The following is a 24,410-nucleotide window of genomic DNA, read 5'->3' as shown; positions in this document are numbered from 1 at the left end:
CACCCCTCCCACCTCTCCCACCCCTCCTTGCAGGATGCCATCCTGACGGACGTCGCAGCGAGCGGCGCCTCTTTCGTGGGCGCGACCCTCAAGAACACCGAGTTGGGGGGCGTGGTGCTCGAGAAGGCGAAGCTGACGCGAGCAACTCTCGACAGCGTCAACATGCGCAAGTCTCGGCTAGACGGCGCGCAGCAACATGCGCAAGGACCAGCAGCAGCAGCAGCAGCAGCAGCAGCAGCAGCAGCAGCAGCAGCAGCAGCAGCAGCAGAGGCGGCAGCAGCAGCAGAGGCGGCAGCGGCGGCGGCGGCGGCGGCGGCAGCAGCAGCAACAGCAGCGGCAGCAGCAGCAGCAGCAGAGACGGGGGGAAAGCCCCGCCCCCCCACTCTCACCCTCCACAGGCGCGCAGCTCGACCAGGCGTCGCTGCGCTACATCGACACGACCGACGGCGCCAGTTTCGTCGGCGTTGACTTCACTGAGGCCGACACACGCACACGCACACGCACACGCACACGCACACGCTCACGCACACACACACACACACACACACACACACACACACACACACACACACACACGCACACACACGCACACACACACACACCGCTCACCCACGCGCACTGGGCCTTGCACTCTGAATGCCGTGGGGCTCCTGTCGTCAGACGTGGAGACGCGAGGGGTTGCCTGGCCGTCGCCCCACCACCTCGTGTGTGTGTGGAGAAGTGTCCCTCACCTTACCTTACCTTAGGCCGGGATCGAGTGGTGCAAGTTTCTCGCCTCCGACTTCCGCGCGGCGCGGTTCGAGGGGGTGCACACCCCGCCGCCGTCGCCGCCACCGCCCAGCCTGCCGCCGCCCTCTCCACCGCCGCCCTCGCCACCGCCCCCGTCCCCCCCACCCCCTTTGCCGCCGCCCCCGTCGCCGCCGCCTCCTTCACCGCCGCCGCCGCCCTCACCTCCCCCGCCGTCCCCGCCACCGCCATCGCCTCCGCCGCCTCCGCCGCCATCGCCGCCCCCACCTCAGTCTCTAGCGCCGAGCGCGACACACTGCCGCGGCAAGCCCCTTGCTGGAAGCCTTCTCCCGCACCCTCCCTCTAGGCCCGCTTCCGCGACGTGGCTTTCGAGCGCTGCACCTTCGACTCGCGCACGGTCTTCACGGGCGCTACCTTCGACGGCGAGGTGGAGATAAGCCGAGCGATGGCCGACGGCGCCCGCCCTCGCCTGCCCGCGGCCGCTGTCGTTCCTTCGGCGGCGGCCGCAGCCGTCGTCCCTGCCTTTTCTAGGCGTCGCAGCCTCGCGGAGGCGTCAACCTCGGAGAATCTCGGGCACTGCCGCCGCCAATCGCTCGAGGCCCCTCTCTAGGCCTCAACCTCGCAGGCCTCAACTTCCCCGAGATTCCCCGAGATTACCCGAGATGACTCGAGGTATAGGCCTCAACCTCGCAGGCCTCAACTTCCTCGGCAAGCTCCTCGCCAACCGGGCGAAACTCGCCGGCGCCTCTTTCCGGGGGACCGCCATCAGTAACGGCGAGAGTGCCCGAGAGTGCCCGAGACTACCCCCCCCCACGAGATAGCCCGAGATGGCCCGAGATTGCACCGCCACCAGCAACGGCGCACTCAAGCGAGGTATCGCCGCGACGACGCGTTTTGTGTTGCACAGGCGAGCTCAAGGAGGCGATCGCGCCGCGCGCCAACTTCAGCGGCGCGGCGCTCTCCAAGGTCGCCTCTCCCATACCCCACGGTACCCGAACCCACCCTCCCCTACCCCACGGTACCCGAACCCACCCTCCCCTACCCCCCAAGGTCGAGTTTACGGGCGCGCAGCTGCAGGGCGCGACCTTCCGCGGCGCCACCCTCGACGCGGTCAACTTTGCAGAGTGCGACCTGGACGGCGCGGATTTCACCGGCGCGACGATCGTATCGGCCGAGTTTGGCAACGCGCGCGGCCGGGCGATAGGGCTGCCGGCCGGCGTGTCAAAGAGCATGGCGACGCGAGGGTGACGCCTCTCTGCGTGTGCAATCGAATGCCCAGACCTGCCGAAATGCCCAGATCGCACCCCCTCCTCCCTTGTTTGTTTGTGGTGCGGGCACTCCAGGGGCGCGAATGTGGCAGTCAAATGCGGCGCACCTCTTGATCACACCCTGGCCAAGCGGCGCGACGTAGGGCGCTTCTCTCTAGCGCAACTCGGCCCTTGTTTTTTTCTTGAAAGTCCTCGCTTGGAGCACTTGGAGTATTTGGCCGCTTTTTTTTCTTTCCCCTGTGCGAGGGAGTTTGGTTGTAAAATTCTTTCTCCCGGCCGGGGTGGGCGCGCGCGGGGGGCGGCGGGTGTGCGGGATGTCTGTGGGCCCGAGAGCGATATGCCATGTCCGCCTTGCGTTTGTTTCATAACATCGAAGGCTGAGCTCAAAATTCTAGCGCAGAAAAGAAAGAAAGAAAGAAAACAGACAACCCAAGGGAGGGATGGCGCGAGTCGTTGTTTTTCTTATCCGCAGTTTTTTTTTCTTTCTGGCATGAGCGACGCCATCCTCCCAACCCGCCTCGCCGACCTGGCTCGGGGCGACCTGGCCTCGCTGCGCGCCTTCCTCTCCGGACAGGGGACGCACGGCACGTCACATATTGCCCAGCTCGACGCGCGGCACGGCACCGAGCAGCAGGACACGCTGCTCACCTGGGCCGCTCGTCACGGGCAGGCCGAGGCGGTGCGGCTGCTGCTCGACAGCGGCGTGAGCTTCGGGGCGACGACTGGCGGCGGCGCTTCCGCGCTGTATACCGCGTGCCAGGAGGGCCAGATTGAGTGCGCCCGGCTGCTCGTCGAGGCTGGCGCGGCGACCGACCAAGCAGACGCTGAAGGCCGCATGCCGCTGTTCGTCGCGAGCGAGAAGGGGCAGCTCGAGATCGCGCGGCTGCTCGTCGAGGCCAACGCAGCGGTCGACCAGGCTGATGATGAAGGCACCACGCCGCTGAGTGCTGCGAGCTTGACTGGCGAGATCGACTGCGCCCGGCTGCTCCTGGAGGCTGGCGCGGCGGTCAACCAAGCGGATTCTGAAGGCCGCACGCCGCTGTACGTTGCGTGCCAGGAGGGCCACCTCGAGTGCGCCCGGCTGCTGCGCGACGCTGGCGCGGCAATCAACCAGGCCAGGACCGACGGATCACGCCGCTGCACATCGCGTGCCTGAATGGCCACCCCGAGGTCGCCCGGCTGCTGCGCGGCGCTGGCGCTGACATCAACCAAGCGATGAACGACGGCGTCACGCCGCTGTTCATGGCGTGCCAGGAGGGCCGCCTCGAGTGCGTTCGGTTGCTCGTTGAGGCTGGTGCGGCGGTCAACCAAGCTTGCAACGAAGGCACCACGCCGCTGTTCATGGCGAGCCAGGAGGGCCACCCCGAGTGCGTTTGGCTGCTTCTCGAGGCGGGCGCGGCGATCAACCAAGCCCCGCAGAACGGCGCCACGCCGCTGTTCATGGCGTGCGAGGAAGGCCACCTCAAGTGTGTCCGGCTGCTCCTCGAGGCTGGCGCGGCGGTAGACCAGGCCAGCGAGGACGGCACCACGCCGTTGTTCATGGCGTGCCAGGAGGGCCACCTCGACGTCGCCAAGCTCCTCTCCTCCTACGGCGCCTCCCGCGCCGCTACGCCCTTCGGCACACCCGAGGAGATTGTAGGCCGTGAAGGCCACGCCGACCTCGCCGCCTGGCTGGTCGCCAGCCGCGGTTGGACGCCGCTCCAGCACCTCGAGGCGTGCCCGAGACTAGCGGCTGAAGGCGTGAGCGCGCTGTCCTCACTCCCATTGCACCTCTTCCGCAGGCGCTCACCGTCGAGCGGGCGCGGGCGCTGCTGCGCGGCGGCGCAGACCTGCTCGCCGGTGCGCCTTCTGCCCTCGAGCGGGCGCGCGTCCTCTGCTCGTGGGGCGAGTCGGATCCGACCGCTGCGGCCGTCGGCTCCACAGTCAAGATCCGTTCTCTCGTCTCGCGGCCCTCGATGAACGGCAAGGTCGGCGTCGTCGTCTCCGCAAACGCTTCGACGGCCCGCTTCGGCGTGCGCGTGGCGGGCGAGGCCAAGGCACACGCACTGAGGCGCGCAATGCAATGGTCTCTCCCCGACTCGCCGGATCCTCTCTTTGAACACCCCACGCCTCTGCCCTCCCTCAGGCCGGCCAACCTGCAGCCAGCGGCTGAGGCGGTGGCGGTGGGCAGGCTCATCCTCAAGGCGGCGGAGTGGTCGCCCCAGTCGCACGAGCTCTTCCCGGAGGCGGCTCGCAAGCGGGCGGTCGAGGTGATGCGGCTGGGCTACCTGATCGCTTGGGACGAGGAGCGCTTCGACAGCCGCGAGGGAGCGGCTCCGGAGCTGGCGGACATCTGGCGCGGCTTTGTGCTGCCAAGGGTGGTGGTGCGATGATTTCTCGTTCCGCACGGGGTTTTCAGTGAGAGGGCCAAACCCCCACGCCCCAGGTGGGGTCTTGCCGTTGCCCGCCTGTGCTCGCGTATCTATTGGGTTTGTCTATGCACGCTATGGTCTATAGCGGGTGAGACCGTGGGTGTGAGGTAAAAGCACGCTACCAGCGCTTGGCCACATCGGCGCTGAGGTCAGATCCTTCTCCTCTGTTGATGGTAACACTTTGTCTATACTCGCGCTGGAGCCGAGCACGAGGAGGGCCCGGCGCACAACCCTCTGCCCGAGTGTGGCGCCGCAGCATGAAGAGCCTCCGGCGGCCGGGCCTCCGGCGGACGCCTAGCGGCGTGGCGCTGCGCGCCGGCGCTGCCGAAAGCAGCCTTGACGCGTCGGCCGGGGAGCCTCCGGCGGGCCTGCGGCGCGGGGCGCTGCGCGCGGCAAACTTGCCGGAGTGTGGCCGCAGCAAGAGCCTCCGGCGGGCCTCCGGCGGACGCGTGCGGCGTGGCGCTGCGCGCCGGCGCTGCGCGCCATTCGGAAGGCTCGACCGCATCTTCGACAGCATCTTCTGCGTATATTTTGGCCCGCTATATAGCAAGCAGCTTGCGGAGGAGCAAAGGGCGCCCGATTAGCGCTGCCCTGCGCGCGGCCGGGCAAAAAGGAGCGTGACGCGGGCAACACGCGAGGGAAGGAGAGCGTCTCCCTGTTCCGTGTCGCGCACCTGGGCACTGTGTGCTCTAAGTGCCTGAAAAAACAATCAATTCATTTCCGGCCTGTGCTGCTAGGGGGTAGACAGCGTCCTAATCTAAAATCTGAGGATTCAGGATTGAGGGCTTGCTTCAGTGAGGCCAAAGTGAGTTAATGGATGTGTGAGAACGGTGCGGGACACGAGGAGTCACGCGGACCGACTCGTCGGTGACTCTGCTGCACGCCGTTTCAGAATTTTTCTCAGCGTGAGCGAGACGTTCCGTCGGCGGCCTCGCCGATCCCACACATCCATGCGTACGCTCTGCCTCGCGGCGGCGCTGCTGCACGGGGCCGACGCCTTCGGGTCGGTTGGAGGCATCCCACAGGTCATCTTTGTGCACGATGCCGTCCTCGATGACTTTCTCGGCGAGGCGCTCGTGATGGAGGCGCACAATAAGGGAGAGATCAACTTGCTCGGTTTCGCGGCCGGCAACCCCCATTTCATGCGAGATTGCGAGAGGTAGCGGTCCTTGGAGATCGATATAGGCTCGATCGTCATCAACGCGGACAGCGTGCCACCGACGTCGTTCAAAATCGTGGACAAGTTCCGCGCCTCCTATTACGGGGAAGCTGTCCCCATTGGCAGCAATGCCGTCACACTGAGCGAGGCACGCCTGGAGTGAGGAGAAGGACTCCTTAAGTTTGTGCGGCGCCGCGACTGACCCCACTGTCCACCACCGTGTACCAGGCTCGGCTCTTCAATCCGTTCCCAATGGCGTACCGGACCGACTCCGACAAGATGTACAACCTTGAGTCGGTCAAGGTCATGCCCGAACCAAATATGGACACCTGCATCGCCGACGGCGAGGTTTGGCTCGAGGCAACGCTCGAGGCGGCGGCCGATAACAGCATCACCCTGTTTCAGGCGTGATAGGGCTCTCAGCGCACATCCTCGCACGCGTTCACTCAAGACAACCGCCGCCGTGCGCCGCGCTGCGTTTGCAGGTCGGCACCCTGACCAACCTCAAAATGGTATTTGAGAAGAAGCCGTACCTCGCCAACAAGATTGCAAAGATGGTGTGGATGGCGGGCGCGATCGACGTGCCCGGCAATCTCGAGGAAAGTCAATGGGACGGATTCCCAAAGATGACGGATGAGCTCTACGAGGCCTGGGGCTGCGCGGCGGCTGGCGACCCGCCGCCGTGCCAGTGCGGAGCTCCAGTGAACGCTCTCATGCCCGCCCGGCGCGGCATGGCCAAAGCCATGGCGGGTACGCCGGTCACGTCCTGCGGGGCGTTCACGTCGAGCTGGCCCGAGTGGAACGTGTGGGGCGATGTGCCGGCCGCGGATTACATCTTCCGCACTACGACCTTCCCCATCTTCCTTGCGCCGCTCGACCTCGCCGATCAGCTCCCGATCCCGAACGACGAGTCCGGGGAAGGGTTCATGAAGACGCTCTATGAGGCCAAATCGCCTGAGTGCAACCAGCTAATCTATAACGCCATCAACGAGAGCTACGCCACCTTTGCCGCCCCCCAGTTCTTTTACCGGCTCTGGGACTCGTCCGCCGTGATGTACGGCCTTGCCCCGGAACTCTTCGGAGAGACTGAGACTGTTGAGATGGCCGTGGGCACCGCGTGGGACTACCAGGGCCTTCTCATCCGCAAGTCGGAGGCCGAGATGGGCATGCCCTCCCCCGACGACTTTGTGAATACGTGCAAGAACTCACCGGTCGCGTACCGCGAGATCACGATCGTGAAGGGCCTGGCGAACGGCCCGCAGCCTGTCTTCGACTATGCGGTGGTGGCGGCGTGCGCAAAGGACAGCCCCGGTGCGAGGCGCCGTTGACGACGCCTCGACCGACAGCAGAGCCTCACGGGCTGGAATGCCAAAGGACTCGAGGAACGGGGATGGCATGCGGGTTGCACTCCGTCGCGGTGCTTCGCATGCGCTTTGGCTGTGGTGCGAAGCTCACCTCCCTCGGCTGAGCGAGGGCTCCGGGCCACGGGGTCAGTCTTTGCCAGAGGGGGGAGCTTGGAGAGAGCAGCGAGACTCTCTAGTGTCTTAGACAAGAGTCGAGAGAGTGGAGAGAGTCTCAACGGGGACGTGCGAGCGCGAACGGGGCGGTCTCTGATCGACATAATGTTAATGAGAGGGGCTGCATGATACAAACATGACACACGGCGCCATAGATGATTCGCGCGGGGGCCGCGGGCGGACTGCTCTCGTCTTTGCTGCTGCTCTCGAGCGGTGGTTATCTCGAGGTTGCGCGGCCGTGGTCAGACCCTCCGGGCCCTTGATTTTACCGGGGCGCAGCACGTCTTGCAGCACGAGGCAAGCGCGGCCGCCTGCGCCGGCGTGTAGCTGTACCACTCGACCGCGGTCGTGGCGCACTCGTAGCCCATCCAGGAGCCGCAGGTGTAGCCAAAGGCGTCGGTCCAGCCCTTGGCGTCCTTCTCTGCGCAGGTGGTCGCGGTGGACTCGGCCGGGCAGACGGAGCCGGCCGTGGAGCCCGAGCCGGAGCCGATGGAGACGGAGCCCGATACCGGGGCGCAGCACGTCTTGCAGCACGAGGCAAGCGCGGCCGCCTGCGCCGGCGTGTAGCTGAACGACTCGACCGCGGTCGTGGCGCACTCGTAGCCCATCCAGGAGCCGCAGGTGTAGCCCCCGGCGTCGGTCCAGCCCTTGGCGTCCTCCTCTGCGCAGGTGGTCGCGGTGGACTCGGCCGGGCAGACGGAGCCGGCCGTGGAGCCCGAGCCGGAGCCGATGGAGACGGAGCCCGAGCCCATGGTGGACTCCGCTCGGGCTCCGTCTCCCTCACGCGACCCAGGGCAATTTTCCTTATATGCCCATTCTGCGAGGAGAGAGAAGCCGCGAGAACAAGGGAGCGGCAGGCAGGCGAGAACGACGCGACAGAGAAGGAAGCGACAGGAGGGAGAACGACGAGAGTGGGACGACCGCGAGGTGGCATGAAGGTTGCAGCGAGAATCGGCGAGGGACTGCGAAGGGAGATGGAAGAGGTAGACGACCAAGGGATAGGGTGGGCGACGGCTAGCACCACACTCCTCTCCTTAAAATCCCTGTGTGGTGGCGGCGTGCCGTCCTCCCATCCCTCCCTTGGGTTGTCTGTTTTCTTTCTTTCTTTTCCTTCACACCTCGAACCGCGCCATCCTCGATCGCCGTGCAAAGCTCGCTTCCGAGCTCTCACGCCGCGCCTAGGGCCCTCAGGGGCCTAGAGAACACAACCCCCTCTCCCTTTTCTCCCAGTAAGCTAAAAGTACATACACCTCCAGTAAGCTAAAAGTACGTTACACCTCTGTTCCAGAACCCGAGGGGTCACACAGTCCACGTGTGTGATGCACGCCCTGTGAGCGGGGCGCGGTGCGCACTGTGCCTCTGTGTTCGTGCGTCGCCCATCTCTCCTGGAGATGACTGCTCTATTTATTTATTTCGCCCATCCTACACCACAGGGGAATCCCTGGGACCCTGTCGTGTGGGTGAACCCTGCCCAGCCCTTGCCAAAATTGTCGCACCAGGCACCGTCAGCGTAATCGGAGTCAACGAACAGCTGGCAGACGAAGCGCCCCTCATTCACGTTGACAAAATTGGATGTAGCCGCCGAGACGTAGCCGGAGTAGTGGACGCAGGGATGTCCCTCCCACGCAGTCTCGCCGTCCGCGCAAGGGCGGTGCTCCTCCACCTTGAAGACCGAGATGCCCCAAGCCTGATCGTTCTGTTCGTCAGCACCGCATGTCGACGTCGGCTCGAGCAGCGCGATGTTCTTGTGGTCCCACGCGCTGGAGACCAGCGCGTCCGCCTCTGCCGCGTCGCCCTCGATGGTCTTTGCGAGGTGGTGAGGGAAGTCGGTGAACTTGACCGCCGTCTGCGGGTAGTAGTTGAAGGCGATGTCGGCGATGAAGTGGGCCGCCGTGTCGCCCTCCGTCTCGCTCGCCGCAACGTCTCGCTCCTTCATGACGACGTTGAGGTTCGAGCAGAAGCCAGAGGTGGCGATCAGCCAGGCGGGGTCGTCGACCACGTCGGGCACGGGAGGAGAGGGCTTGGGCGCAAAGGCGGTGCCGCGAGCGGTTGGGTTGATGTCGTGGACGGTTTCTGCCTGCGCACGCCGGTGTGCGCGTGTGAGGCTCAGCCTGCCTGAGTGAGTAATTGTAGCAGGGCGGAGCGAATACCGGCAGGGCAGACGCCGGCAGCGCGACGAGCAGAAGCGAGGCAGTCTTCAGCATGTCCGTGTCGGCAGTCCGTCGGGGTCAGATGTATAGACGCCTTTTTTGGTGCGGGGGTACGGGTGTTCCACACGCACCGACCCTTCGAACCGAAAGGCTGTGCCCGGGGAAGGCACAGTAATCCGGCACGTGTTGGGCGCCCCATTCCGTTTGGCGGCTAGGTCGGCTCAGGGCCCCGTCCACTTCCCTCCCACTTGGGTCTTGGCGCGTGATTGATGATGAGGAGATGCCAGAGAGGGTGGTGATGTATCGCGCGCAAACGCAGGAGGCCGCAGTTTTTTCAATGAACTCGGGGGCACAGGACGCGGCACAAACGGGGCACAAACGTCAGGCTACAAAGACGGGGAGGCACGCGGTGATTCCCCGGACGGAAGTGCTCGCGTCGAAGTTCCATCGAGGGAGCTTCAAAAGTTGCTTTGGATCGCGCGCCCCACCTCGGCGAAGCGGCGCTGCAGCCGCTCGTCCGCGCGGATCCGCAACGCATTCCCTCCTACCCCCACTGCAGAGCGGTCAGCGAAGTTGTAACTCGGAATCAACCCTGAAGCACATGTCTGAGACCATGCCCGCTGACCTGCTCGACGGTGGCATCTGGAGACGCGCTACCTGGGAGAGGAGGACCCTCGCCGAACGAGTGGAACTCTGGCCGCGAGCGCAAAAGGCGATGGGAATACAGTGCCCGAAGCTCAAATTCGGCTCCTTTTACTACCCGACTCTGGGAATCAAGCTCCGTGGGGTCCGAGCCACCGAAGCCATCCGATCCGCCGAGCTGGTGTGCCGCGTGCCAAGAGCCAGCTTGTTGAGCGCGTTTACAATCCAGAACTCGAGCCTCTCCCCCATGGTGAGGGAGGTCGGCACGCGCAGTGCAATGGCTTCCTTCTTGATTCGCGAGTCCACTCGCAACGCCTCCTTTTGGATGCCGTACGTAAAGGCACTGCTCGAGGCGCACCCGACCGACGGCATCCCCCAGACGTGGGACCCCGCAACCTCTCAGGAGCGGCTGAACTCGCTCTCCAACTACAGCCGAAAGTTAGCAGCGTCGTCGCGGGCCGCGACCGAGTCTGCGTGGAGGCGCCTCGTCGATGTGAGCTTCCGCCGTCACGCTGCCGCACTGAGTGAGGGCGGCGTCTGCGACGCCATCGTGTGCTCCCAGGAGCAGCTGGTGCAGGTGTACAGCAGGGAGCGCTTTCGCTCCATGGTGAGCGTGCTACATGCCCGCCAATGGAGCATGCCCTGGTACACGCCCGGGCAGCAGATTCTCTTCAGCGCGCCCGGCGCCGATTTGCTCAACCACGGTACACCCGGCGACGTCAAAAACCGGTTCCGCGCGAGCGAGCACGCCTTCACGATGCACGCGAAGCGCGCGATCCGCAAGGGTGAGGAGGTGCGAAAGCACTACTCCTATCTCATGTGCTGCGAGAGGTACCTGAACGCGTATGGCTTCCTGCCCAGCGGAGTGCCGCAGTGCCAAACGCCACCGCATATGCCGCGAGGGCCGAACCCGTGCGGGAGGGGCGTACCGCTGCAGCCGGAGCCGCAGAGGCCCCGTCTCCCGCAGCCCGGCCGTGACGCGTGAGACGCCGATCTACGTACTGCGAATCGAGTTGGTGCCGGTATGACCATGGCGTGGTCCGTGGATGTGTCGACGAGCGGAACCTCCGTCACCCGCACTCTATATATATCAGACAGCGCTGAAGAGGAAGAGCGGGGGGGCGTCCTCGGTGAGGACCTCCGGAAAACGCGGTGCAGCATACGCAGCGTCGATACTAGCGACGAAGCAACACACTCCACACACACACCTAGAAACTCAGAAACAGCGGTGGCTGATGATTTCTCGGCGCCCACGGCCTCGCCCTCCGCCCCCTCGCCGCTCATCACCGCGATGCGGCGGCCGCCTGAGGCTGAGCTGGAAGCGCCGCCGCCGCCGCGTCGACACGCTCCGCGTACGTCGTCAGCGCGTCGCGAATGCGCGCGTACCCTCCCATGGCCTCCGCGCCGCCCACCTCGCGTAGCCGCGCCGCCAGCGCCTCTGCGTCGGCTCGGACCAGCAGCGTCCCAGGCGCCGCGCCGCCCCCCGCGGCGGCGGCGGCGGTGGCCGCGTCGTGCAGCGCGTCGCCCGCGCGCGCGTAGCCGAGGAGCCGAGCGAACATCTCGTCGCGGTCGACCTCCGCGGGGACGATGAACTTGGCTCGCGCCTGCGCCGAGGATCGGCCGAGGTGGCCCGAGAGGAGCCGAGAGGAGCCGAGAGGAGCCGAGAGGAGCCGAGAGGAGCCGAGAGGAGCTGAGAGGAGCCGAGAGGAGCCGAGAGGAGCCGAGAGGAGCCGAGAGGAGCCGAGAGGAGCCGAGAAGTCCCAAGCGACCCGAGATCTCCGGAGGGGGGATGAGCTCTGGCGCGCGCCGTCCCGCCGTGCTTCTCTTCCGAGTAGTCCGCCCACGAGCCCTCGGAGAAGTCGCCTGCGGGGGAAAGGTTCCGAGAAGGTTCCGAGAAGGGTCCGAGAGGAGTCCGCCCATGAGCCCTCGGAGAAGTCGCCCAGCTTGCCCGCGTGCCCCACCCGCAGCGTGCCGTCCGCGGCAGGGCAGAGCGCCGTCGTGATCTTCGCGGCGATCGAAAACTCGGCGAGGCCTCGCCTCTTCTCGCCGAAGAAGCCGCCCGCGCCGAAGTAGCGGTAGCCGCACCGCAGCGCCTCCTCGATGTCGGCAAACTCCTCAATCTCCGACGCCATGCGCCGCGTCTCTGGGAAGATGGCCGCGAAGCGCGCGAGCCGGCCCGAGTCCTGCCGCGCCATCGCGACGTCGGGCAGCAGGCCGAGCTCGAGCAGCATGTGCCTGTTCACGGCTGCAGGTGTGAAGAGACGCTGTTCACAGACGCACGACGCGCGTCGCCTCGAGCAGCATGTGCTTGAACGGTGCCGAGCCAAAGGCGTAATCTCGGGTAATCTCGGGTAGTCTCGGGTAGTCTGTGCTTGAACGTCGCCGAGCCAAAGGCGTCCGGCAAGACGGTCCTGTTGCCCGTGCACGCCCAGAAGAGCACTGTCCAGAGAACGGACGAGAGGGGGAGGCGCGCGTCGAGGGGCGCCTAACCTCGGGGAATCTCGGGGGATCTCGAGATCAGGCGCGGTGCTCGCGCCTAATCTCGGGTGATCTCGGGCCATCTCGGGCCATCTCGCGCCTCCAGCGCCATCAGCGCCATCGGCCCCTCGTGCGCCGACGTGCCGACGAGGCGGCAGCGCGGCAGCACGCGGCCGGCAAACAGGGACGACGTGGCGAACGCGGGCCAGAGCTGCTGCAGGTACAGGTGCTGCAGCAGGTGGAAGTCTGCGTGCGGCGCGCGGCGGCCCGCGAAGAAGGAGACGGAGCCGAGCCCCGGCGCATGCACGCGCTCCTGCACGGAGTGCGCGGCGACGGCAAAGTTCATCAGCGCGTCGCGGCACCAGCGGGCCGCGCCGTGGTCGCCCTCTGTCTGCACCGCCTCGGTCATAAACTGAGCCATGCACTGCAGGATCGGCGTCTCCGCAAAGGTGACGCGGAACCACGGCCCTTGCGCCAGAACCACCGCCTGCCCCCCCTGCAGCTCCACCCTGACCTGCACGCCGCCGCTCGCCGAGAAGCCGACGCCTTCGTCGAGCAGCTCAAAGAGCCTCGAGCCGGAGAGCAGGCGGACCCACTCCTCGTTGACAGGCGCGAGGCTCTCCTCGATGCTCGCCGCCGGAGGGCCCCGCGCCGCGATCAGCCTGCGCAGCGTGGCGGCGCGGAAGCGACGCTCGCCGACGGCCTGCAGTGCGGCGCGGAAGGCGGCACTCGACCCCTCGTACGATCCGACCATCTCGGGGCCGGCGCCGCTGTCAAAGACGCCGAGCTCGCGCGCCGCTCCGTCCTTGACGACCTGCGGCCGCCTCCTCAGCTGCGTCTGGAAGCGGCAGGCCGGGAAGCGCAGCTCGCCCGCTGGCTGCGTTGCCTTTGCGTAGACGAGCTGCACACGCGACATAACAATCTTGTAGTAGTCGCTGAAGTCGGTCGCCTCATGCTCGGACGCCTCGGGCAGCTGCCGCACCGCACCCTGCGCCCACGCGCTGAACGACAGCACGTGGCGCTTGGCGTCGGCTTCGCTGGTCGACGTCGCCTTGAGGATCGGCGCGGGAACGCTCCAGCTGCCGTCGTCCGCCGTCGGCAGCGCCGCAACAGCGCTGAGCAGGGCCTGGCGCTGCGTAGTGCATGAGGCCATTCGGTGAAGCGCTCGTGCAGCAGGGTTCCGGCTCCTGCGATATACGCCTGCCGGGGTCGACTTCCGCGAAGAAGCGAAATGTGGAAAAAAATATTTTCCCCCTCCTCCGACGGGGCGTCGTCGCGCCGTCCGACGGTCTGCTGCCCCGCGCAGCAACCGTCGGGCGACGACCCGGGGGCCAAAAACCCGGCGACGGCGGCGCTCTGGATGGGGCGTGACCTCCTGCCTCCAACCTCCTTCCTTTTTGAGCAGGTGTGACGCCGCGCGAGCGACGCTCCGAGATCGCCCGAGATAGCGCGGCGCGGCCCCGAGATCGCCTGAGATAGCGCGAGATCGCCCGAGATAGCGCGGCGCGGCCCCGAGATCGCCCGAGATAGCGCGAGATCGCCCGAGATCGCGCGGCGCGGCCCGGGGCGGGGTGGATGGGTTGGGAGCGAGGGGGCGGAAGTGACCAGTGCGGTAGATGTTAAGCTCGAGGCGCGTGAGCCGGACTTGTGAGCCGGACCACCCCCTCTTGTTCCCTGCGTTGTTGAGCCAGGACTCAACATACTCGGGCTGTCCATCCCAAACTGTCACTCCCCTTTCTCCCGGCCGGGGTGGGGCGCGCGCGGGGGCGGCGGGTGTGCGGTGAGTGTGCGGGATGTCTCATGTCTGTGGGCCCGAGAGCGATATGCCATGTCCGCCTTGCGTTGTTTCATAACATCGAAGGCTAAGCTCAAAAAAATATGCTTGCGGGATTGCAGCGAAGATAAAGCTGAAAAAATAACATACTAATCCCCCTCCGGCGGGCCCGGAGGGGAGAGGGGTGGCGTCACAGCGAGATGCTGCGCGGCGGCGGAGGAGGTCAGTTTTGGTTGGTAGATTTCAGGTCGGTTTCGTGTCGGTTTCGTGTAGGTTTCATCGGTTTCGCCAAAAAAAATCTTCGCCCTCGCGTGCGGCCAATCGGTCGGTCCAGCCAGAGTTAGCTCCTGTCGTCCACAATACCCTGCTCAAGAGTGGGATCGAGCAGCGAGTGCTCGATGATATTTTGGCCGCCAATTCCACAAGCTCGGGCGCAGGCATCATACTCACCTTCCTCAACGAAGCGGCAATTCCCACCTGGCGGAGGCAGCTGGACTTGGTGAAGGAGCAGCGGCTGTCGTCCATGCTCTCTCGATGGGTCATCATCAACTGGGACGACGCGGCGATGAGAGCTTGCCAGGAGTCGGCCGTAGTTCAGCACTGTGCGCTCGATACCCAACTCCTTGATGCTGGGCTTGTGAAACGTGGTGCAAAGGGTGTTCTGGGCCACGAGGCCACCTATCACGACGAGAAAGGGGGCGTACTTCATCAGGTGTATGCCAGAATGTGCTGGCGGCGCGTCGAGATGGCAGCGCTGGCGCTGTGGCACGGGGTACACGTGACCAACCTCGACACTGACGTCCTCACGTTTAGAGAGCCCTTTCCCGGAGGAGGGCCTCCGCAGCTGCCACCACACTTGGCGCCGCGGGGCGTACAGGCGCAGGTGGGTCTTGATTTCTATGGGATCATCTGGGGGCGCGAGTCAGGTTTCAACCGTGAGTGCCCCACCTTTGCGTGCGAGCATCAAAATTACAACGGGGGCGTCTGGCTCGCAAAGGCGCACCCGACCACGATTGCGATGATCAATGATACACTCGCCACTGGGCTGAAATTGTCAGCGGATGCTTTTGAGCAGTCCGCCATGGGCTCGATCATTAAGAAGTGGGCAAAGCAGGGGCTGCGGACGGCAGTGATTGATCCGCTGCTCATGCAGGGTGACGGAAAAGCCATCGGCTCATATGGGCCGCCGCAGCTGAACAAGAGCATCTGCGACAAAGATCTCATTCACTTCTCGGCGACCGGAAAATTCAGTGGGAAGAATTTACGGATGGACCGAGCGGTCAAAGCCTTCAGGGCGGCCTGCAGCACGAGCCCCTCCGCGGTGGGGGGGTCATGGCGAGGTGAGCGCCGCGCCGACCACCGCCCCGACCCACGCGCCGACCCACGCGCCGACCCACGCGCCGACCGCCGCGCCGACCGCCGCGCCGACCGCCGCTCCAACCGCTGTGCCAACTGCCGCGCCGATCGCCGCGCCAACTGCCATTCTCACGATCCGCCTGTGTATGCGTATAGGCGCAGCTCATGGAGACGGTGCCGCTGCCGGCCGACCGTGACAAGGTCACGCACCCGTGCACGCGCGAGTTCCTCGTGGATCCGCCTGCGGCCGCGCCTGCTGCGGACGCTGAGGGCTGCGCCGCCGCCGCCGAGGATGCCGACCGAGAGAACGAGCCGCCGCTCGCCCAGGTTGTCCCAGGTTCGCCAGGGGATGAAGCCCTGCCACGCGTGCGCGGGTGGCAGCAGTGTGAAATCGATGCGGGCATGCGTGAGGCGCCAGTGCTGCAGCGCCGTGCATGAGTCGAGCCTGTTGCTGTGAGAAGGGCGCCCGCAGCCGCCCGCAGCGGAGCGAGCTGCGGGGGAGCGAGACGGGGGATCGCGAGAGGAGGGCGACGAGCGCGGGCACGCGCTGACGGGTGCGTGCGAGGCGCACGTGCAAACATTTCGCGTGGGATGCGCGTGTGAAGCGCGCGGGTTGCACGCGTGCGAAGCGCGCGGATTGTATGCGCGGACTGAGCGTGGCCGGCAACAATTTCGCGCTCTGATGCGCACTTTGGTTGCCACCGCTACGGACTACCAAAGTGCCGACATGTGAAGCGCTCGAGTGTGTGTGTCCGGCAAATGATATTATATGCTATACATACAACTCTTAAGCGAGTAGGGGGCAACGGGGAGATAAAAATAGTGAATGTGCATCGATACTCGTACGAGATAGTGAATACGCGGCGGCCCGTCGTCTAACATGGGCTCAGTCTTGCTCGGAGTCCAAGTGTTGCTCGCAGCCTCGACGAATCCCGCGGATGAGGCGCCAGACCATTTACATGATACCGCAACGAGCACGCCCTCGCAGCATGCACGCCTGTCAGATGAGAACATACACATGCAATTCTCGAGCTCACCTTTGGTCACCCGCGACCTGTCACGCTTCCGCGAAAGCTGTGAGGCAAAGAGTCCGGTACTGCGGCATCTTGTCAACAATGCGCAGCGGTACGATCGCCACGACCGCCTGCTAGTTGTCGACGCTGCGTGCCTTTGTGGCAATAATGGGCTTGGCAACCTGTTCGGTGGCTATGCTATGTGGTTTGCTGTGGCGGCACTCGCCAACCGATCGCTTTTCATTGATTGGGACGGCCTGCGCAGCCTCTAACTATATATAAAAAATGGGAGAGAGAGATGTGTTTGTTGTAAAAATGGTGAAAATGGGCGAAACTAGGGGGTGTGTACCTAGGGTGGGCGACGGCTAGCGCACCACACACCTCTCCTTAAAATCCCTGTGTGGTGGCGGCGTGCCGTCCTCCCATCCCTCCCTTGGGTTGTCTGTTTTCTTTCTTTCTTTGTGTACCTATTGCAGGGCCCTTTTGGGCCAAACAAGACCATCTACCTTGCTTGGTTGGGTGGGAGCTCCATAGAGTTCTTCTTCTTCCATCGAAAATGCACACGAACATGTGCAAATCGCTCGTTTTCTTATGTAACTTCCGGGACTTGACGGCTGATCGGAACGTCTGGTCGCCGTCCCTCGCATCGGCCATGCTCGGCCTCCGGCTCGTGAGCTCCGTCGCCACCATGCTCGTGGCCACAATGCTTGGTCTCCGGTCGACGGACGAGGTAGCTCTCACTGGGCCAAAGGTTGAGCTGAGGAAATTCGCACGGCGCTTCTCGTCGAGCGTCAAGGTGAACGGTGACATCGATGTCCGCAGATTTGTGTCTGCCGGGGAGGAGTTCTCTCACGCGGTCGAGCGGTTCGGCGACTTTACCAGGAGAGGCGTCGTTGACGCGCGGAAGAACCTGAAGCGAGTCGAGAAGGCCGCAGGCGGCCGGGTAGTATCGATGCAGGTGCTGCTGCGGGACGAGCTGCGTCGCGGCTCGCGGCACCCGAACGGGGGGCCAGCGCGGTCTACGGGGGCGGAGGCGCTGCTCTGGTCGCGGCTGTCGGTCTCGTTTTGGGTCGAGATCTTCAAGGAGCACCTGCGGGGCAAGACGTCGCTGCCCGATGCGACGCGGAGCGGGTTTGAGCGCTCGCTCGCCCGGTACCTCGACCGCTTCTCCCGCGCCGCCTTTGCCGCCGGGCTGCGGCAGAGCACCCCCGACTGGGAGGAGGTGCGCCGGCATACGCACCTCGGCTGCGAGAACGGGCAGTGCTCGGACGAGACTCTGGCGGCGGAGCTGAAGGCGTTCGTGCGCGAGGTGGAGCCGGTGCTCGACCGCATGGCGCGGCTGCAGAAGCAGGTCGGCCTGGAGGACCCGCGCACCCCGTAGCTGCTTGCTGCCCCGCCGGCAGTCACCTCGCCTGAGACGGGCCTGTAATATGCTGTACCTCTCCTTTCACGCTGCGCCACGGCCAGCAGGCCCGGCCCCTGCGCCGCCCTGCGCCAAACACACGACAGGCAGAGGACGAGACGAACCCGTGGCGCGGGAACGGGGTTTGCTTATTTATGTACATGCCGGACACCAAGATTAGGTTCGGTCTGTCAGGTCTTTTCTTATATTTGATTGAAAAATTCTTTTTCGAGGTCTACCCGTCATGCGGCAGGTCGCTTGCCCTGGCTCGCTGCCACCGCGGTGGGTCACCAAGGCCTGTGCCATTTGTCACTCTGACACGCTAATCTTGAAAACGTCTCCAACGGAGCTCCGTGTTGCTTCCAGCGCCCTCCCCCGCGCTCCCTGCGGCCATGGCCGATGCTCCTAGTATGAGAGGTCATCTGGCTATACCGGGGTTTGTTGACTCCGTTTTGGGGCCCCCGCCGCCGCCGCCGCTGTCGCCACCGCCCACCTCGTCGCCGCCCGCGCTGCCGCCGCCTCCGCCTCCGCCTCTGCTGCCGGCACCCATTCCGCTACCACCAACCTTGCCCGTACAGAGCCCGTCGCCGCTGCCGCCCTCACCACCTCCTTCGCCGCCCATGGTCCCCGGGGCGCCGATGTCAGAGCGCATCTGCCAGGGCTTGAGATCGTCGACCCGTCTTACGGCTCCAACCAGGACTTGATCCAGGACACGGCCATGTGGCGACTGGCCTTTGGCGTGGCGACTCAGTGCGACTCGTCCATCTTCGAGACCGCGCCTGCCAACTTCCCCTGCTACGACATGGCGTCGAGCCTCTTGGGCGACTTCCACGCCGACGGCGAGGTGAACCTGTTTGACCTCTCGCTGCAGATCCGTATGCTCTTTGGCGGGATTGACAAGGCCGAGAGCTACATGCTCATCAGCAACACTGCCCTCTGGGCGTACGAGAGTCAGAGTGAGTGCTCACGGCGGCGCGACCGGCAGATGACGGCCTCGATCATCAAGTCGTGGGCGGTCACGTGCCCAGAGTCTCTGAGCAGCTGCTACTACGACTGCAACGATGAGCCGGCGTGCCTGGTCTCGCTGGAGCCCGTGCACGAGGCCACACTTGAGCAAGGCTCGTGGTGGAGCGTGCCGCTCCTGCCAACCCCTTGGTCTCGTACTTCGTGCCCAATGGCGTGACGCAGAAGCCAGGCGGCTCCTTCCCGGGCACATTCGTGCAGACCGCTGCCGGCACACCATCTGATGGAATGGGTCGGCCCGCCCCCGAGCCCGCCGCCGCCATCGCCGCCGCCGTCGCCGCCGGTGTCCCCCACCGCGTTGTCCCCGCCTCCGTTGCCACCACCAACGTCGCCGAGCCCTCGGCCTCCTCCGCACCTGCCGCCAGGGCAAGTGCCCCCGTTCCGCCCGCCGCCGCCACCGACCAACGACATTTGGCAGTTCATTTTCACCGGAACGCGTGACTCCTCATCAGCAGCGATCTCTCTCGCCGAGATCATCTTATACGACGACTCGGGTTCAGTGGTTCCGGTCGAGTCTGCTGAGAATCCCGACGGCGTACACTACGCCCCGTGGGAGACGGCAGACAGTGCCGTCGACAGCAACTTGAATACAAAGTGGATCGACGGCAATTTTGCGGGCAACGAAGCGGTGCTGCGACTACAGCTGGCGAGCCACGAGCACGTGGCACAATACGAGTTGGTCACGTCTTCGGGGGCAAACAGCAACGCGAATCGCAAGCGCGACCCCACAGATTGGACGTTTGGCCACCTGACGGCGACGGGTGCATATGAAATCGTAAGCACCGTCGCTGGCTTTGCAGCGCCTAATGCTGCTTCCGCAAGCTATGGCAGATTCTTCTCGATCGCGCCACCACCGTCGCCTCCTGCCCTAGCGCGCACCGCAACACCACCGGCGTTGAATGAAGGAGCTGCCTGCAAAGGGCTTCGAGTGGAGCGCTCCCTGAACTGAGCGTGTGTTCTGTGACTTGTGTCTGTGCGGTTTGTGCGCGCAAGTACAGAGATACTGTACTCGTGGATGTCATATAACGTCAGAACGCAGTCACGTCAAACGCGCTTTGACGAGGTTTGCCACGAAAAAAGGGGCCTCCGAGGGTCGCCCCCCCTTGCCCCACCACTTTGTGTGTGTGGAGAAATTTACCTTACCTTACCTTACCTTTACGTCTACTATCTGTCGTGTCACGTGTGAAGGAACCTGAGAACCGGCTCAGGCCACAGTCGAGTGGAGTCGCATACGGCGAGGGAATGGCGAGCACGGAGTAACATTGGCCGTGCCCATGCTGGCCACGGAGCCGGAACGGAGGCATCTCTGCTGGTACTAGTACATCGCTCAATCTTGCTTCAACCTCAACCGATCGATAGCTGAGGTAGGCCTTCTCCGAAGCACTTCCGACCGTTCCTTGCGCAGTTTGGCCATGCCCTCCTTGTACTCCTCTCTGATGAACGCGATCTCCCTCTCGTCCGCCTCGAGGGCCTTTCTGTCCTCCGACATCTCCTCCGCAAGTCTCTCTGGCGACTCGACGTTTGTCGCCAGCGCCAGCCGGTTCTCTTGTGCCGCGCTAAGCCGTCGGAGCTCCGCCGCCTCCATCTCCTCCGCCCGTTTGATCTTGCGCATCTCATCAAGCAACTCCCGCTCCTTGCGCTCATCGATCTTGCTTTCCCGGCTGGCCGCCCTCAGTGTCGACGCGACAGAGGCGGCGTCCGCGGCGCTCGCGGATAGATGCCACGCCAGCAGCGGCGACACCGCAGCAGAAGTTGCGAGCACTGCACGCCGCGTGACAGCTGTGGCCGCTGGGCGCGAGTGCGCGCTCAGCATGGGAGCGAGTAGAAGCATGGGATCGCGGTGCCATGCGAAAATTCGAGGAAGCACGCGAAGAATGTCTTGGGTCCGGTTTTTCTTCTTGTTGGGAAGGGCCCCCCGGGCATGTTGCCCGTGGCTCTGTGCAGCTTCTCGCTGCTGCTACCCCTGACACCGCCACCGCAACGCGGCGTGCGGAGCGCGGCGCCTCGTCTGCTGGCCGGCGGCAGCGGCGAAAATAGCGACGACGGCAGTAGCGGCGGCAGCGGCGGCGAGGGTGGCGAGAGCGGCGGAGACGGTTGGGACATGTCGCTGCTGCAGCAGAGGATGCAGCAGCAGCAGATGGAGGAGATGATGACCGCCGCCTCCAACTGGCGCACCGGCACGTGCGAGCAGAAGACGCTGCTGGTGCTCGACGACTGGGTGCGCCGGCTGCAGTGCGAGAATGGGCTGGTCGCTTGCGGTACCCACAGCGGCACGGTGATCCTCGCGGACGTCGCCTCTGGCGAGGTGCTCCGGCAGTGGGACCCGCTCCTAAACGAGGAGGAGGAGGAGGAGGAGGAGGAGGAGGAGGAGGCGGCGGCGGCGGCGGCAGAGGCGGCGGCAGACGTGGAGGAGGAGGAGGAGGAGGAGGAGGAGGAGGAGGAGGAGGAGGAGGAGCTGGGGGTGGTGTACGAGGAGGAGGCGGAGGCGGACGACGGCGACGGCACCAGCGAGGTGACCGCGCTCGCATTCGACGGCGACCACGTGGCGTCTGGACACGCGTGCGGCGCCGTCTTCCTGCGCAACACGAGCGGACCCTCCAGGAAGCTTCTAGGAAGCTTCTAGGAGCCTTCTAGGCGCCGTCTTCCTGCGCAACACGAGCCGGACGCTGATGCGAGCGAGCCACGAGGGCGTGGTCACGGGTGTGCACTGGGAGGGCGGCGCGACGGCCTTCTCCGCGTCGGCAGACCGAAGGCTCGCCCAGTGGGACGTACGCACAGGCAGCCGAGTCGCGGCGCTGCAGGCAACGCGCCCCAGAAGCTGACATCTCTCGCCATCTCTCGCCCCATCTCTCCCCATCTCTCGCGCCCTAGAAGCGGAGTACGTGTTCATGTCTCCCAACTAGCGCCCGAGAGGACACGCATTCCGCCGTATTCGGCCGTACTCCGCTGTGTTCGCTGTCCTCTTCTCCGTTGGATTCTGGCGGTGCTCTGAAGACGCTGCACAGTACCGTATTCGTGCCCTGAGGGCGGCGTCTCCTGCTTCTAGGCAAAGCGACCCATATCTCCCCATCTCTCCCCATATCTCCCCATATCTCCCCAGATCTGCTTCTAGGCAAAGCGACCCATATCTCCCCATCTCTCCCCATCTCTCCCCATCTCTCCCCATATCTCCCCAGATCTGCTTCTAGGCAAAGCGACCCATATCTCCCCATATCTCCCCATATCTCCCCAGATCTGCTTCTAGGCAAAGCGACCCATATCTCCCCATATCTCCCCATATCTCCCCATATCTGCTTCTAGGCAAAGCGACCCATATCTCCCCATCTCTCCCATATCTCCCCATATCTGCTTCTAGGCAAAGCGACCCATATCTCCCCATATCTCCCATATCTCCCCATATCTGCTTCTAGGCAAAGCGACCCATATCTCCCCATATCTCCCCATCTCTCCCCATCTCTCCCCAGATCTGCTTCTAGGCAAAGCGACCCCTTCTCGCGGATCTGGGAGTACCCGAGATCACCCGAGATCACCCGAGATCACCCGAGATCACCCGAGATCACCCGAGATCACCCGAGATCACCCGAGATCACCCGAGATTACCCGAGATTACCCGAGATCACCCGAGATCACCCGAGATCACCCGAGATCACCCGAGATCACCCGAGATTACCCGAGATTACCCGAGATTACCCGCTGCAGGCAAAGCGCCCCATCCTCTGCATGGATGTCTGCGAGGGCTATGCCGCCCTCGGCCTCGACGACGGATCGGTCCGCGCCTGCTCACTTCTCCCCCACGCCTCCCCACACCTCCCCCACACCTCCCCCACACCTCCCCCACACCTCCCCCACACCTCCCCCACACCTCCCCCACACCTCCCCCACATCTCCCGGTGATCTCCTCAGGTCTGCGTCTGCTCTCTCTCGCCGCTCCGGCTGCTCTTCTCCTTCAAGGCTAGGGGTATAACGGGTATAAGGGGGTATAAGGGGGTCTTGCTCTTCTCGTTCGAGGCGCACGACTCGCCGGTCTACGGGGGGGATAAGAGGGTAGAGGGGGATATAAGGGGGTACTGCTCTTCTCATAAGGGGTATAGCGGGTATAAACGGGTATAAACGGGTATAAAGGGGGTATAAGAGGGTACTGCTCTTCAAGGCGCACGACTCGCCCGTCTCCGCCGTGCGTCTTGTCACCGTCTCACAGCTCGCCGCCCTAGAAGCGGAAGATCTCCCCCATATCTCCCCCGTATCTCCCCGTATCTCCCCGTATCTCGTCGCCCTAGAAGCGGAATCCCTCCCCCATATCTCCCCGTACCTCCCCGTATCTCGTCGTCCGAGAAGCGGAACACGCAGTCTTGCCCCTCCCAACCCGTGCTCGAGAGCAGACGTGCTCCGCTGTACTCGCCCGTGTTCGGCTGCATTCACTGTATTTGCGTCGCTCCCCCCCCCCCCCCCTGCTTTGAAGCCTCCGCACTCCGCACATCACCGCCTTCCCGCCCCCCCCCCCCTGCTCTGAAACCTCCTCCGCACTCCGCACATCACCGCCTTCCCGCCCCGACGTCGGCGTATGCACCACGCAGGCCCGCAACTCTCTTCTCTGCTACCGCACCACCCATGGGAGAGAACCCACACTGGATTCGAGACTCTGGAGGTGTGGTACGCAGGCTCGTCACCTCGTGCGCCGGTGGCGGCGTCGCGCTCTGGCGCCTCGACGAGGAGGAGGTGGTGGTGCACCGGCTGCTGGCGGGACACTTCCAGGACACGTCGTAGACATGTCCGAGGCGTGTCCTACAGGGCTCCGAGCGGCGGCTGACCCGCTTCGACGGCCACACGGCGCCCGTGGTCTGCGTCGACGGCGGCTTGCAGAGGGGTGGCGCGCCGAGATGCGCCGAGATGCCGCGAGATGACGCGAGATCACCCGAGAGTAGGCGACGCGGAGAAGGTCGTCTCGGGAGCTCGAGACGGGACCGTGCGCGTGTGGGACATCTCCCTCGGCCGGCTGCGCTTCATGCTGCAGGGCTTCACGCCGTACATCGGGTCCGTCCAGCTGTCGTCCTCGTGGCTGATGGCGGACGGCACCAACAACGCGGTCGTCATGATGGACTTTAGCAACGGCGAGCCGGCGGAGGAGGAGGACGACGACGACGAGGACGGCGACGAGGAGGAGGAGGAGGAGTGACCAAAGGTGCGTGAGTGAGTGAATGAATGCGACCCAATAAAATTCCTCCTCGCTGTCCAATTTGGCCGTGGAAAAAAGTCGACAGAGTTAAGTTCGACGTCGTCGTGCGACGGCCGCGAGGGCGGAGAGGGCCGCGGGCCGGGGCCGCACCCCGACCCCCCCCCTGCCCGCGCGCGCCGCGGCGCCCCGCTCCAAGTACCAAGAAGCAAGTCACCAAGTGCCCCCCCTGCGGCGCCCGCCCCGCCCCCACGCGCGGAGGCCTCCTAGAGGGGTCGTTGTGTGCGAGTTTATGGGACA

General features: G+C 64.7%; 10 protein-coding genes across 10 annotated transcripts in view; 7 read left to right on the top strand and 3 right to left on the bottom strand.

Moving 5' to 3' along the window:
* Positions 1-4,461, top strand: part of EMIHUDRAFT_360028 (hypothetical protein) — a 12,327-nt gene extending 7,866 nt beyond the window's left edge. Inside the window, exon 2 of the mRNA XM_005757583.1 lies at positions 4,141-4,461. Within this exon, the coding sequence (XP_005757640.1) occupies positions 4,141-4,387 (247 nt within the window). The 3' untranslated portion in view covers positions 4,388-4,461. The remainder of the gene's footprint in view (positions 1-4,140) is intronic.
* Positions 4,462-5,376: 915 nt separating this feature from the next.
* Positions 5,377-5,996, top strand: EMIHUDRAFT_220353 (hypothetical protein; the record flags this gene model as incomplete). Its single annotated transcript, XM_005757582.1, has 3 exons — positions 5,377-5,542; positions 5,612-5,718; positions 5,814-5,996. 3 exons carry the CDS (start codon positions 5,377-5,379, stop codon positions 5,994-5,996), a joined length of 456 nt encoding a protein of 151 aa, XP_005757639.1.
* A 98-nt stretch (positions 5,997-6,094) lies between these two features.
* On the top strand, positions 6,095-6,913 carry EMIHUDRAFT_220352 (hypothetical protein; the record flags this gene model as incomplete). Its single annotated transcript, XM_005757581.1, has 1 exon — positions 6,095-6,913. The coding sequence occupies one exon, from the start codon at positions 6,095-6,097 to the stop codon at positions 6,911-6,913; it is 819 nt and encodes a 272-aa protein (XP_005757638.1).
* Positions 6,914-7,344: 431 nt separating this feature from the next.
* On the bottom strand, positions 7,345-7,854 carry EMIHUDRAFT_220351 (hypothetical protein; the record flags this gene model as incomplete). Its single annotated transcript, XM_005757580.1, has 1 exon — positions 7,345-7,854. The coding sequence occupies one exon, from the start codon at positions 7,852-7,854 to the stop codon at positions 7,345-7,347; it is 510 nt and encodes a 169-aa protein (XP_005757637.1).
* Positions 7,855-9,853: 1,999 nt separating this feature from the next.
* On the top strand, positions 9,854-10,879 carry EMIHUDRAFT_220349 (hypothetical protein; the record flags this gene model as incomplete). Its single annotated transcript, XM_005757579.1, has 1 exon — positions 9,854-10,879. The coding sequence occupies one exon, from the start codon at positions 9,854-9,856 to the stop codon at positions 10,877-10,879; it is 1,026 nt and encodes a 341-aa protein (XP_005757636.1).
* Positions 10,880-11,048: 169 nt separating this feature from the next.
* On the bottom strand, positions 11,049-12,136 carry EMIHUDRAFT_360027 (hypothetical protein; the record flags this gene model as incomplete). Its single annotated transcript, XM_005757578.1, has 2 exons — positions 11,801-12,136; positions 11,049-11,725 (listed from the first exon to the last, which is right to left on the bottom strand). Coding segments are annotated over exons 1-2 (782 nt in total), but the record flags the coding sequence as incomplete, so codon positions are not given.
* Positions 12,137-14,669: 2,533 nt separating this feature from the next.
* On the top strand, positions 14,670-15,940 carry EMIHUDRAFT_220347 (hypothetical protein; the record flags this gene model as incomplete). Its single annotated transcript, XM_005757577.1, has 3 exons — positions 14,670-15,467; positions 15,659-15,829; positions 15,914-15,940. The coding sequence occupies 3 exons, from the start codon at positions 14,670-14,672 to the stop codon at positions 15,938-15,940; spliced, it is 996 nt and encodes a 331-aa protein (XP_005757634.1).
* A 1,227-nt stretch (positions 15,941-17,167) lies between these two features.
* On the top strand, positions 17,168-19,100 carry DOC1 (Dockerin-containing protein; the record flags this gene model as incomplete). The annotated part of the gene is made up of 2 exons (XM_005757576.1): positions 17,168-17,866; positions 18,615-19,100. The coding sequence occupies 2 exons, from the start codon at positions 17,168-17,170 to the stop codon at positions 19,098-19,100; spliced, it is 1,185 nt and encodes a 394-aa protein (XP_005757633.1).
* A 1,167-nt stretch (positions 19,101-20,267) lies between these two features.
* EMIHUDRAFT_220344 (hypothetical protein) lies at positions 20,268-20,753 on the bottom strand (the record flags this gene model as incomplete). The annotated part of the gene is made up of 1 exon (XM_005757575.1): positions 20,268-20,753. One exon carries the CDS (start codon positions 20,751-20,753, stop codon positions 20,268-20,270), a length of 486 nt encoding a protein of 161 aa, XP_005757632.1.
* A 108-nt stretch (positions 20,754-20,861) lies between these two features.
* On the top strand, positions 20,862-24,204 carry EMIHUDRAFT_466089 (hypothetical protein; the record flags this gene model as incomplete). Its single annotated transcript, XM_005757574.1, has 7 exons — positions 20,862-21,499; positions 21,564-21,708; positions 22,844-22,891; positions 23,091-23,137; positions 23,599-23,656; positions 23,729-23,789; positions 23,863-24,204. 7 exons carry the CDS (start codon positions 20,862-20,864, stop codon positions 24,111-24,113), a joined length of 1,248 nt encoding a protein of 415 aa, XP_005757631.1. The 3' UTR covers positions 24,114-24,204.
* Between the last annotated feature and the right edge of the window lie 206 nt (positions 24,205-24,410).

This window comes from Emiliania huxleyi (genome assembly GCF_000372725.1).
Source record: "Emiliania huxleyi CCMP1516 unplaced genomic scaffold EMIHUscaffold_90, whole genome shotgun sequence".
In the NCBI taxonomy this organism is placed as follows: Eukaryota; Haptophyta; order Isochrysidales; family Noelaerhabdaceae; genus Emiliania; species Emiliania huxleyi.
This window is presented reverse-complemented; position numbering and strand designations above follow the sequence as displayed.